This window comes from Miscanthus floridulus, chromosome 9, assembly GCF_019320115.1.
Source record: "Miscanthus floridulus cultivar M001 chromosome 9, ASM1932011v1, whole genome shotgun sequence".
In the NCBI taxonomy this organism is placed as follows: Eukaryota; Viridiplantae; Streptophyta; class Magnoliopsida; order Poales; family Poaceae; genus Miscanthus; species Miscanthus floridulus.
This window is the reverse complement of record NC_089588.1, coordinates 116,693,332-116,707,681: the sequence shown is the minus strand read 5'-3', so window position 1 is coordinate 116,707,681 and position 14,350 is coordinate 116,693,332. Positions and strand designations below refer to the sequence as shown.

General features: G+C 48.9%; 1 protein-coding gene and 1 pseudogene across 1 annotated transcript; one reads left to right on the top strand and one right to left on the bottom strand.

Moving 5' to 3' along the window:
- Positions 1 to 1,592: 1,592 nt before the first annotated feature.
- LOC136480674 (uncharacterized) lies at positions 1,593 to 6,358 on the top strand (annotated as a pseudogene).
- Positions 6,359 to 11,186: 4,828 nt separating this feature from the next.
- LOC136480673 (uncharacterized) lies at positions 11,187 to 11,982 on the bottom strand. Its single transcript, XM_066478150.1, has 3 exons — positions 11,584 to 11,982; positions 11,259 to 11,507; positions 11,187 to 11,213 (listed from the first exon to the last, which is right to left on the bottom strand). Exons 1-3 carry the CDS (start codon positions 11,980 to 11,982, stop codon positions 11,187 to 11,189), a joined length of 675 nt encoding a protein of 224 aa, XP_066334247.1.
- Between the last annotated feature and the right edge of the window lie 2,368 nt (positions 11,983 to 14,350).

Genomic DNA, 14,350 nt, shown 5'->3' with positions numbered 1-14,350 from the left:
CCTGTCCCAAACGATGAAGATTACAACTTCAACCCAAACACGTATGACGGAGAGTTCTATCAAGAAGATGGGCTACAAGGGAGGTTTGAGATAGACTTAACCGGCGAGATAGGAATGGATGTAGACAATGTAATGGTTGATGATGATGAAGATGGAGATGAAGTGCGAAATGCAAAGGACTTACAAATGCTTCAGCGATTACGTGTAGGCAATGACAATGAAGACAACATTCCTCCATCGGATAGTGTTGATTATTTCGACATGGTTGATAGTGATGATGAGACTTACGATCCAGCTAATCCTGATCATGAAGATTATTTGTAACATACATGTAATACTTTGTAATTTTGTAATTTTGTTTTGTTTTGTTTATTTTGCATCTATTTCTAATTACTTCTTTCTTCTTTTTAATTGCAGGTGACTGAACAAAAATGCCGGGCGGCCGGCAGAGGAACCTGAGCTCGTTCTACCATGGAGCCTCTGGTGTAGGAGCCTCCAGCGGAGGGGGCGAGGAGGAGCAGGGGACGTCTTCGACGAGGCGGAGGAGCACGAGGACCACGACCAGGAGGAACAGGAGGACCACGCCCGCGGTCCAGTAGCAGCAGCAGCAGGAGGAGGAGGACGAGGAGGAGGAGGAGCAGGTGCAGTAGGAGGCGGGCGAGGAGGAGGAGACGCCGGTCCAGGAGGAGGCAGACGAGGATGAGGACGAGGACGGGGGCAGGAGGTGTCTACTTGCGAGGACCCTCCACCCTCCCTGACCAACTGCATACTCGTCTACGCCCAGTGATTCGCCCAGAGGGGCAAAGGTAAGTGCATTTGCATGTTATCGCTTTTACTTCATATCCTATGTTCGATATCGAAATAGAGACTAATATGTTTTCTTAATCACTTCTGCAGGGGGTGGGAGATTGTGTCGGGGAACACTGCCTCCCGCCATGTCAATGGCATCCTAGGTCTCCTGTGCAGGAGACACTTCCCTGGCATGGTCATGCATGTCGGGAACCTCGAGCCTGCCTTCACGTTTACCCACTACGAGTCCGCCCCCCACGTGGAAGCAGGCACCATGGCTGCGCTCGTCATTCGGGAGTTCTGGGTAAGTCTTCCTCGCACTACATGGCTCAATACAACGCACTCATTGGACTCTACTTGAAATAACTAATGCATACATCGTGTCTGTATATGCAGGAGTACTTCAAACTTGACGACGGATTCGAGGGCACGGCGGAGGCAGTGGCTAAGCGAGCTTGCAGGAAACACGTCGTCGATGTCCATCATGAGGCGCGACTCTAGGCCATCATAGATTACTATGGGACGAAGCTCGGACAGAAGGTCACCAAGAAGGACATCCAAGAACAAGACTTGACGCTGACCAAACCCCAGTTCCTTGAGGTAGCTAAAGAACATTAAAATTGGTTCCTTTTGAGATTAAGTACGAATCACTTGTTTTTATAATATGTCAACTACTTCATGACGTGTAGGTGATTCCTTGGTGGTGCAACGGGTGCCCCGTGGCTTGGGCGAAGATGGTGGACAGGTGGTTAAGCGCAGACTGGGCCGCTCAGCACGTGGCTGCCCGGCAGCGATGTTTGTTCATGCCAGGTGTATCACACAATCAAGGCAACCGCAATCTCTCCGGATACGCCTGAGCATGGGTACGTGGTCATGTTTCTATTCTTCTTGCTTTCGTTGAACTCGGCAAAGAATTCTAATCATCTTGTTTTCGTTCTTGCAGTCGGCGGCACATCAAGGCCAAGAGTGCTCCAACTTCGCCGCATTTGCCATGGCACACAAGGGCAAGGCGTCGTCCGACGTGTCCTTCAACCCGAACGACCCGGCCGAGGCGTACACAAACTCGAGCGCCTACGAGAAAATCATGGAGTACACGGCGGCGGCAAGGTCGATCCATGGGCCAGAGTACGATCCACGGACTGACAACATTGATGCAAACACCGTCATGAGGATTGGACAAGGCAAGAAGCATGGCCGCTACTGGATTGGCGATAGCGTGATCGACACGGCCTCTACTCCCACTCTCTCCTAGATCCGAGCACAGAGCACGACCGCCTCCTCACTCCCGGCGATACGCTCACGGCCGAGCATTTCACAGCACCGGGTCGACACACTCCAGGTTATTCATGTTTTACTCATCGTACATTGATCTTTACACAACTCTATTTCCTTTGCATTATTGTAACATTAGCTTTGCAACAATTTGTAGGCCCAGGTGGAAGAAGCAAACAGGAGGGCCCAGGAGCTGGAGCTGGGGTTGGCGGCCGAGCGGGCCGCATGGGAGGCCGACAAACTTGCCCAGGAGAAATGGTTGGCGGATATTATTGCCTGGATGCAAACTACGACGGGTGCTGCTATGCCTCCTAGGTTAATGGGTCCACCTCAGCCTCCTCACTCCGCTACTCCAGTGAGTAATGTCACACATGCAAGGAATTGCTACAATCGCTATTCAACTAATCTTGTCTCATGCAATCTCTTCTCCTGTGTGCAGCCTCAGTCGGCGGGTTCGAACAACCCAGCTCAGGGCACTCCGAACCAGCAGATGTTTCCGTCCCCGTTGTCAGTAGGATGGCCACATCAAGGGCCGCTTCAGTGAGTAGCGCTTGTAGTTTCATGTCTTGTTCTCTTCGCAATGGATTTCTGTCTGAGACAATGTTGTTGTCATGCATGTGTTATTGTGACATGTGGTGATGGATTTGAACTACTTGTTGAATGATGTGGAATCCTGTCGAATAATGGATGGAATTAATGTGACATGTGGTGAACGGATGTGATTCATGTGGTATGTGTGATGGATTGTGACATATAAGGTGCTGGATGTGGTATATATGTGATGGATGTGATATATAAGCCATATGTTGTGTTTGCAGTGATCGAAAGCAAAAAAAACAAAAAAAAAAATTTTGTCACTTTGCCGAGTGTAACACTCGGCAAAGAGCCTTTGCCGAGCGCCTTTTGCCCTGGCACTCGGCAAAGTTGCCAAAAAATGCGCTACCAGGTCTCTTTGCCGAGTGCCAGTACCCTGGCACTCGGCAAAGCTGTGTACACTATCATGTGTTTCCCAGCTTTGCCGAGTGCCAGGACTCTGGCACTCGGCAAAGAATTTTCCAAAAAAAATATTTTTCTTTGCCGAGTGCCGTCTCAGCTAGGCACTCGGCAAAGGATTTTTCAAAAAAAAATATTTTTTTTCTTTGCCGAGTGCTGGGTCAGGAAGGCACTCGGCAAAGGATTTTTCAAAAAAATAATTTCTTTGCCGAGTGCCGGGTCAGGAAGGCACTCGGCAAAGGATTTTTCAAAAAAAAGGGAAAAGCTTCGCCGAGTGCCTTCCTGACCCGGCACTCGGCAAAGACGCTGTCAATGGCTGACGGCCAATTTTCTTTGCCGAGTGCCCGACAAACGGCACTCGGCAAAGAACCCTTCGCCGGATGCGGCTTTGCCGTTTGCTCTTTGCCGAGTGTGGCACTCGGCAAAGCCTTTGCCGAGTGCAATAGGGCCTTTGCCGAATGCCCCAGGCACTCGGCAAAGAGCGCGTCTCCAGTAGTGAGAACCTTGACGGCACTACCATACCGTCGGATGAGGAGGCTGTACTAACGTCACAACGGACCTCGTGTGTGTCCCAGGACGACACCACGGAAGATGCGCCACGCCGGATCTCCACCGTCGGGCTCGGCTCCGGCCTCACAGGAAGGGGCGGCGGTGCCCGGGGCCGGCGTCTGCCCATGGTCGGACGCGTGCCGCGCCAGTCATGGGGAGACTGCTCCGGGTCTTGAGAAGAGAGGTGGTGAGAGGAAGAGGGGTGGACGTGTGCTGCCAGTTCTGTGGAAGAAGAGAGTTGGGGGCGGCGGCTGTGGTGGAGCTGAGGCGGGTGCGGGTGTGAGAGCGAAGAGGAGTTAGGGTTGTGGATGGCATGCTACACACGAGCTATGTGAACCGTCGACGGTTGGATCCGTGGTGAAGGAAACGTTCGGTGCTAGACGGGCCTGCGAAAATTACGTGGGCCGGCTAAAATATGTGCGCGAGGTCAATGTAAGCTAGGCACGGGAGCTCAATGTAAGTGGCGCGCTCGAGCTAGGTGGGGCCCACTTATTTTTTAGCGACAGACAGAGGGACGGTATACATATGTTTAGCGACAGACGGTTCAACGCTAAATATGAATACCTATAGCAACAGACACTAAATCGCTAAATGAGGATTTAGCGTCAGATGGTCTCTGAGTTAGATCATCCATCCAAATATAATTTTTAGCGTCACATGTCTGACGGTGAAGCGGTGTTGTGGTGTAGTGTTTATCGCTTTCGCTTTCGTTTTCGTATTCGAATGTAAAAGTAGAAAACGGTTGAGAGGTTTTCCGACTGTTTTCATATCTACTTCAAGGCCTAGATCGTTTGGATAAATTAATTAGCGTGTTGCTAATTAAGCCTATTGTCCGGCGTATACGTGTACAATGATGTGTACAGATGCACAGTCATTGTGGCATAAGAATTGTATATTATTTTGCCCGGTTTGCGCTAGCATGCAGGGCCGGGTTCGTGAAGATTATTTGGGCTGATTAGCACCGGCCATTAGCGGTCACTAATCTTAATTACGGGTCTCCAGGAAATGATTTGTGCATGGCCCATGCAAGTTGTACGTGTACACAAGAATGTACGCCAGACAACACTGCGGCAGCACGTCAGCACATTCTAGAAACTCCTCGAGAGCACGTGCTATATATATATATATATATATATATAGGGAGAGGCTATTCAGTAGCCAGCTACAGAATAAGTTATTCTGTAGCCACCTCCATTTACCATAATTTTATATACTAATTTACGATAATGTCAATATATATTTACTATAGTTGGGTTACTATAACACATAGGGATATTTATCATAACGTTATAGTAAACCACTTAGTAAGGAGTTACTATAATCTCATAAATTAACATAGTAATTATAGTAACTCAAGGTGGCTACAGAATAGGTTATTTTGTAGCCAGCTATAGAGTAGTTGTTCTATATATATATATATATATATATATATATATATATATATATATATATATATATATATATATATATATATGCTTTTAGCTAGTGTTTGTGCGTATGTGCTGTGGGGATCTTCAAGTTGCTGGGCCCATCAACTTCCGTTTGAAATTTGAAATCGAACTCGCCGCAAGCTTCTCCCTCTCTCAACACACTGGCAACCACCAACACGCCGCCACCCTGCTGTGCACACACGCGTTCCTCTCCACACCATCGCCGCCGCGCCGGAACGGCAAGCATCGCCACCGCGGCGGCGGAGCGGCGCGGCCCGGCAACACCTCTTCGTCTTAGCAAGCCGGGCCTTGATGGCCCAGGAACACCAGAAGCTAGCTAAGTGCGAACAAGCGTATACATGTACAGTATATACGGCAAAAAGCCAATAAAAGGCTACAGTACCATGCAAGCTTGTACGTGCAAAGTGCACATCTGCACAAGTCACAAGCTAGTTCGATAATGTTGCTCGGCTAATTGTTGTCCCAATATTGACTTCTCGGCCCATCCGAGATATAGGTTCGGCCAGGAAACTCATTTGGGTTCCGTACCAGCAAATGATTCTAAGTAGTCATGACAAAGCGCTCGAGTTCACGCGCATATATATAATTGGCAAGCTGACCAAGTTTCACGCCAATGATCTCGGAAATTCAATCAAGGAGAAATCTCCTAAGTACTACATGAGCACAAGTCTCACAACTATCACACCGTCCCCTGACCGACGAGCCTAGGACGTTTCTTTTCCGTGACCGACGAGGCCGGAATTACTTTGTTCGTGACCGACGAGGTCGAACACTTGACCTCATTATGGGATACGCACGACGAGGCCGGATGCCTTTGCTAGAGGCTATATGGAGACAACTCTGATTTATTTGGAGACGACAATGATGACTATCAGCATAGCTTAATCGGAGGTGTTCTGCAGCCCAATGCTGCAGATGTAATTAACTGGAGGCCTCTAGAGGCCCCAGGAACCAGAAGCCATTGTCAGATGGAGCTCAGCGCAAATTTATATTAAAGTGGGAAATTGTACTGGGTAATTATCCAATGAATAAATAAATTCCCTGAACTTTTGTCCCTTGTGTTTTATTGCACATTTACTTTATTTTGTATACAGATGTATACTCTATACTGGCACACCTGCCTGCCTTCCTTCGGCGCGGTCGCGGCCGTCGCTTTGCTCCTCAAGCGGCCGGGCGTCCTTGTGTTCAGCGCCTGCTTGGGACCGGCCGTCGTAGCTGACGAACGCGCGTCGACGGAACGAAAGATGCTGCCGGCGCTTCTCCTGGCCAGTGTGTCGTCCTGGCCGGCGGCACGTAGTAGATGAACAGGTGCAGCGTCGCTCCTCGGCGCACCGCGTACGTGTAGAGGTGATCAGCGGTGGTGACTGCCTTCCAAATACAACGCCGTGCACCGGAAGCGTACGTATGTATCCCGGCCGCACCTGCGGGCCGCATATCATGTATCTGGGCCGAGCTTCCAGAAGGTTCTGGACGGTTCAAGTCGTATACAGGTGCAGTGTATATGGCTGCGCCTGTTAGCTTCTTCCATTTGCACGTCACGAACAATTGAACATACCTACGTGCATGCATGGAACGTACAAGCCCATGCAATTGTTGCTTCCAATGCATATACATGAACAAGCACGTACATTTTTCATAGATTTCATTTACACAACTGGCACCAACAAATGCTTTTGTCGATAGCTGTTACCACATCCAAAGCAGTAGAAACAACATTCTTTCTTGATTACTACTGCATTCCATCCAAAGCTTTCGTCGCTGGCCAGTTACCATACACGGAGAGTCAGAGTAAGTGACACACTGAAATGCAAAATGCTTAAAAGCCCAGTTTTGATGAGTAGGCTCTGATTCTGTGTTACACAGTTGCCCAGTATTTTCTGCTTTTTATCGTGTATTTCTGGTGGAATAGTACGCAATGTATTTGTGCGTTACCTAGCTCTCTTCTACGTTGGGTGAGTCAGAATGAGCAAGATTCATACGTTGGGTGAACACTGTTTCTAGGTACAAACTTTAGCTCTCTTTCTGTTCTCTGGGTACCTCCATAGTTGTTGTATTCGACTCGTATACCTCGTCGTTTGCTATAACACCGCACCTATATATGCATATATACTGCGTTTCAGTTTGATCTGTGTTTGAATAAATGACCGCAAGCATAGTTTACCATGCAGGATGCAGCACAGTTTGTCGGTTTCAGAAACTGAATGCCTCAGATCAGAAAGTTGCAAGACTCCCATAGTTTACTCGTCCTTTAATGGCTGGATATATGCACGGGAGAAGAGAAGAAATAAATTAATCCCTAGCGAGCAGGCATGCTTCTAGGCTGACTCTGCTTTTGTTTAAATAAATCAATTAAACTGGCCTCGGTAGTCTCCTCAATCGACGTGCTTGACCACAAGTTTGTTTTCGTTGGGCAGCCTAGCATCTTTCTCGGGCAGGAAAAGAGTTTGTTGGGCCCAGCAATAAAGATTAAACTATCCGAGAAAAGCCCAGTAGAGGCCTTGTGAGATTGTTGGGCCAACCAAAAAGCAGAACAACTTAACGCTGTCACGGTCTGATTGTGAAAAAAAACTGAATGTCCCATAATAACAATGGCTATGTTCGTGCTCTGTAAAAATCAATGGCTAATGGTCGTGTGCTCTGTCAGTTTGTTGGTCCATACTCTGTCATGTGTGCAGTATAACAGGAAGTTAAATCATATATGCGGCTATACGCGCACTCCCTGCAAATCCCTTGAGGCAATGACATAAAATCCCTGCATGGACACGTACTAACCACTGCCTCTCACTAGCTAGTGGTATCCTAATCACCAATGTAATTCTAATCCCTCATCCTGAGGGCTCCCTCCAACTTCGGTTGCCCGCTCCGAGAGGCTTTGGCGATGGCTTATCTGACCTTTGGCCTCTGGCGAAAAGGCAGAAATAACTCCCTTGTATTCACTCTACCAAAGTTTGAATGTAGTTTTGATGTCCTAGAGAAGGACCGTGATAAAGCGCCACTGGTCACGCGCTAGGGGAGCAAGTGCGACCCGACTCCACCCTGCGACCGTTGTCTTCCTCCTCATGCTTGCGCTTGCCCCCGCCCCGGCCCCCACTCCCGCCGCCTCGCCGCGCCACCTACCTAGCCCGCCCCTTGAACCCACTGTATGATGGAATTTTGGCATGCTGTTATATTATTACATAGCCTATTTAGCATGAGTCGAATGAGGCCTATAAAATAATTTGACAATTACGCGATGCCTACGAAATATGGGCTATATAAACATTTGGGCCTTAAAGATGAACGAGTTGCCTAATAACCATCAATTAGCACAATGGTTAATTAACAATATTGGGCTCATGCATGGCCTATCCAAGTGTTCTCTCTCACGTGTGGATTGCTGAGACATCTACGTAGGGATGAAAATGGTACAGAAATATCCTGTACCGAACCGCATCATTTTCTATATTTGATCCGATCGAATTCGTATTTTGGACAAATTCGAATTGGGTTCGAAATTCAGAACATCAAATTCGAAATCGGAACAAAAGCGGTTTAGCCGTTTTCTACTTTTCTACTTGTAATTCGGAATATCCTAAATTGGAAATTCGATTTAAACCGAATTTGCCATCCTAAATGTCCTGCCTTAGAAAAATTGTATCTTTTTCATACGTTCTCGGATGAAGATAATTTTTATATGAAAATTGTAGCTCTCGACGAGATCAACAGCTTTCTAGTTTTTAGTTTCTTCATTTGAGGTCTTTAAAATGTTCAAAAAAAATTAAACAAAGCTTCGATAGTATATTAATCGCATACACGTGCTTGTTGCCTTAGAAAAATCATATGTTTCTTATATAGTGTCAAACGGTGAAATGGAGATACTTTTTATAGAAGTTCTAGGACTTATTAATTGTTATTTACTTGGTTATGCACTTGTTAATTGTTATGCACTTGATCTTACGGGTCAATATTCCATATTGATTTTTCGTATACCGACCGTGTTCGACATAATTCTGCTCGAATTAGCTTGTTTTCAAAATTCTTGATATTCCATAAGTTCGTGTCCGGCTTTACCGCTTTCGCTTTCGTTTTCGTATTCAAATGTAGAAGTAGAAAACGGTTGAGAGGTTTTCCGACCGTTTTCATCTCTACTTCTAGGCCTAGATCTTTTGGATAAAATAATTAGCGTGTTGCTAATTAAGCCTATTGCCCGGCGTATACGTGTACAAAGACGTGTACAAATGCACAGTCATTGTGGCATAAGAATTGTATATTATTTTGCCCGGTTTGCGCTAGCATGCAGGCCGGGTTCGTGAAGATTATTTGGGCTGATTAGCACCGGCCATTAGAGGTCACTAATCTTAATTACGGGCCTCCAGGAAATGATTTGTGCATGGCCCATGCAAGTTGTACGTCTACACAAGAATGTACGCCAGACGCCACTGCGGCAGCACGTCAGCACATTCTAGAAACTCCTCGAGAGCACGTGCCGAAACGTTAAGCGGTGATGACGATTTCAAATACATACATACATATATATATATATATATATATATATATATATATATAAATTCATGTTATCATAAATTGGTAAAAATATTAGCGTAAATCAAGGTGGCTATAGAATAAGTTATTCTATGACCAGCTGCAGAATATCCTTACCCTCTATATATATATATATATATATATATATATATATATATGCTTTTAGTTAGTGTTTGTGCGTATGTGCTGTGGGGATCTTCAAGTTGCTGGGCCCATCAACTTCCGTTTGAAATTTGAAATCGAACTCGCCGCGCGCGCCGACCAACCTTCTCCCTCTCTCAACCTTCGCCCTGCTGTGCACACAGCGCCTGCTTGGGACCGGCCGTCGTAGCTGACGAACGCGCGTCGACGGAACGAAAGATGCTGCCGGCGCTTCTCCTGGCCAGTGTGTCGTCCTGGCCGGCGGCACGTAGTAGATGAACAGGTGCAGCGTAGCTCCTCGGCGCACCGCGTACGTGTAGAGGTGACCAGCGGTGGTGACTGCCTTCGTGATCATCTTGGCACGTAGCCTCCTTCCTGGCTCCTCTTTGCCGACTGCTTGCCCCGGTCGGCAAAGGCATAAACCCAGTCGGCAAAGGCTTTGCCGACCGCAAAGCCACGTGGCAGTCGGCAAAGAGCAGTCGTCCAAGCCTGGGTCGGCAAAGGCGGATTTGCCGACTGCCACGTGGCACACAGTCGGCAAATCCTTTGCCAACTGCCACGCCAGCAGTCGGCATAGCCACGTGGCGCCGTCAGCCCTGACGGCAGGCTTTGCCGACTGCTGGTTCCTCGGCAGTCGGCAAAGAATTTTTTTTCAAAAATTGTTTGCCGACTGGCCGCCAGCTCGGCAGTCGGCAAAGAAAGAAATATATTTTTTTTGAAATGTTCTTTGCCGACTGCTTTCGGAGTTGCAGTCGGCAAGATTTGACCTCTTTGCCGACTGCCTCCCATTGCAGTCGGCAAAGACTCTGTCCTGGGTTTTTTTGCCCAGCGTCGGCAAAGCTGGAATTTTTTTTTGCTTTTGTTTTCTGTTTTCTCGCATCAAAACCCTGCAAAATCACAAATTATAATCCAATTTCACCAGAAGCACCGGTAGCACCATTTATATCACAATTTCATCACATTTGTCGCCAACATCACCACATATATCACAATAACGCACAACATCACATATATCTCACATATATGTCACAATAACAACCACACAAGTGCATTACAACCATCACATGAAGTCCAACACGTCGAACACCACAAGTCGACGTCCATCACACGAAGTTCACATAACAAGTCTAGGTCCATAACGAAGAAAAGAAATACATGACAACAACTTCGACGATACGGTGGATACATGATAACAGAATCGACAAATACCTAGCTCGTCGCGCCGTCCCCGGTCTCGTCGTCCGCTCCGCCCCCAGAGCCCCCAGGGTTTGCCCACGGAAACCCCCTTGGACCAAACTGAGGCGCCTGCGCGTACTGCCATCCTCCGCGCACCGGCGGCCACGAGTACGTCGGAGGAGGGCCACGCGGAGGTGGATACGGTGGATAGGGTGCAGGTGGTGGATACGACCTCATCTGATGGCCGGGACCTCTAGGAGACGGGTTCGAACCCGCCGACTGTACCTGCACAAGTTAAACGCCAAGTGATGTCATTAGTATCTGCAGCATGGACGCACAAGTTAAAGCAAGAGTCAATATACTCACCGGGGTCCCTCCAGGAGCGACAGGAGCAGGCATAGGAAAAAACTCTGGAGGAGGAGGCGGTGGAGCGAACATTGGAAGAGGAGGCGGTGTAGACGCCCTGGGCGTCTGCATGGACTGGAAGAAGCTGGCCATGTTCTGCATCTGAGTGTTGTAGTGCTGCTGCAGGCTTTGCTGGTAAGCCATCTGTTGCGCCATCATCTGCACGTGCAACGTGGCGATCCTCTCCTCCATCTTGGCCTCCATCTGGGCCTGCAATATTACATCCGCAGTGTTGATTGTATGTACAGGTGCGAAACGAGTGAACGACGAACGAAACGGCACTTACCTGTGACGCTGACTGCCGCCGGGGCGCTACGGGGATGTCGCTGGAGCTCGTGGGCGTGGATCGAACCTGGGTCAGCGTAGGAACCTGGGACGGGTCGAGGGCGCTGTGGGCCATGTAGTAGCGGCCGTGCTGCTTCCCTGGTCCCAACCTCTGCAGGAGGTCTGTGTCCAGGGGCTCGGCGGTGGGGTCGAACGTCTCCCCGTAGCGCTGGCGAGCCACGACGGTGTACTCGGTGGCCTTCTCGTAGGTGGTGGGGTTGGTGTATGCATCGGGCCCGTCCTCCGGGTTGTAGACGTTGTTCGGATCCGTCGCCTTGCCCTTGTGAGAGAGGAGGTACGCGGTGTACTCGTTGATTTCCTGCCCACCGTGCGTCTGCGTCCGCATTGAAAACACAAACATGGTTACAAGTATTGACAATTGAGCGCAAGGATTAAGACATGAATGGACGCATACCCATCTTGTCGCGAACTGGGGGAGGGGCTGATTCCCTTGGTGGTGTGACACCCCTCGCATCTGCGCGCGGTGGCCCTGACGGTCGGCGCGCCTCGCGTACGCCTCATCCGTGCGCCACATGCGCACAATCTCCGTCCAGCATTCCCTGTGGTTGTCGCACCACGACGGACACACCTGCATGACATCAAGTATTTGACATGCGAGAAGATTAGTGTAATGTTTCACTGAAGGAATCTGAACGAATGTTGTCATACTTAATTACCTGCTCGTATTGCGCTTGGGTGAGGTCGGCCTCCCTCGAGTTCATTCTCTAGCGGATTTGGGGCTTCTTGATGTTCTCTCCAAGCACGTTGGCGTGGAAGTCGCGGATGGCCTGTATGCGCGCCTCATGGTACAGGTCCTTGAGACGATCTTTGCAGACCGCCTCCTGCACTCACGCCGCCTGGGCCACTTTACCCTCCTCGCACGTGAAGAAGTCCTGCACACAGACACATCATGTAGCATTTCCTTTTTGCAAGAAGTCCGACGAATGCGTACTATTAGCAATGCGGTGCGATGAAAGACTCACCCAAAACTCCCTCTTTATCTTTGCCGCGATGGTCTCGCCACCCTCCTCGACGAGGTAGAAGTGGGACCACTTGGTGGGCACCTTCATCTCGCCGTTGACGTTGACAAGGCCAGGGTAGTACTCCTTAATCAGGAGGCCCTGGATGCCATTGATATGGCGTGCTTGACCTGCTCCACTCACAATCTTCCAGGAACTGCACGAGTCATTAAGAACAATTGTTAGTCTTCAGTTCGATTTTTGGCACGCCTCAATCTTGGCACAAGGCTCCACCCCGCAAGCTTCTCGTCTTTTTGGCACGCCCATGGGAGGTAATAAACTTGCGTGGCATCTCGGTTGGCCACAATGTAGACATCGTCTCCTTTATAGCTGGAGTCCTGTCGAATCTCGACTTGACCTATCATAAGGTCTTTCCTCGTGATATCAGGATCGAACCAATGGCATTTGAATACCACCGGCGCTAAAGTCCCGGCACCCTTAAAGTTGAGCTCGTATATCTCTTCGACTATGCCGTAGTAGTCCTTCCCATTCGTGCTGGGCGTACAAACTCCGTAGCACATGGTTTTTAGGTTGGGTCGACTCTCCTCGTAGCTTCTCGTGCGAAAGCGATAGCCATTCACATCATAAACGGTGAATGACTTCACCCTACGGGAGAAGCCACGGCCCACCTGTTTCAATTCATCGCTCATTTCTGCATCCGTTCGGGCCTGCAAGGGTAGGAGATCGTTACATAACTCGCTCCGGGGAGCAAAGTGGAATCACAAAGTCGGAAAGAGGTTAGTTGGTTGGTACCTTTGTACAGAACCAGGAGATGAAATCAGGCACACCGTGTCTAAGAAGATTGTCTTCTTCTTGCTCGGTAGGAGCCCTATTGCCTCTCCAGTATTGACTAATAAATTCCCTGAAAGAAGGAAGAAACTAGAGGGTCAGACCATGATAGATGGAGGATAGTGACGGCGTAGGTAACAAGCTCATTGAGAACTTACTTCTGATAAGGAATCACTTCATCAAGGTTGATCAACAATGTGAACATGATAGTCTGCCACTCCTGATGGTTCAACTGCTTGTTGGTACCTGCGCTTCCACTCCCGAGATCCCCTTGGAAAAGGCTGAGTATCGATGAGTTCTCGTTAGCGTTGTAACGAGGGGTTGGATTGTGCATGCTGGGAAGCTTCTCAGTATAGTACGCCTGTGTGAAGGTCGACACCTCCTCTAGAACGGAGGCCTCTCCCACGGAAGCCTCAATCTTGGCTTTATTTCTACAATTTTTCCGAAGAAGCTTTAGACACCTCCCGATTGGATAGCACCAACGGGCCTGCACGGGACCCCCCAACCATGCCTCGCGCGGTAGGTGCAAGATCAGATGCTGCATGGACAGAAAGAAGCCGGGTGGAAATATCATCTCCAACTTGTAGAGCAACAGAGGTGCAGCCTTCTCCAGTTCAACACAAACATCCCGAGACAACTCCTTGGCACAAAGCTGGTGGAAGAAGAAGCTCAACTCTGCCAGGACGCGCCACACATGCTCTGGGAGGTATCCCCGTGTCATCGCAGGAAGGATCCGCTCAATCCATATGTGGAAGTCATGGCTCTTCATCCCTAAGACTTTCATAGTCTGCAAGTTCACACCCCTGCTCAGATTCGCCACATACCCATCGGGGAACTTTAACGTCTTGATCCACTGCAGAACTTCCTTCCTATCTGCCCTTTTCAGGATGTAATCGGCCGGCCCCCTTTTCCATTTCGGCA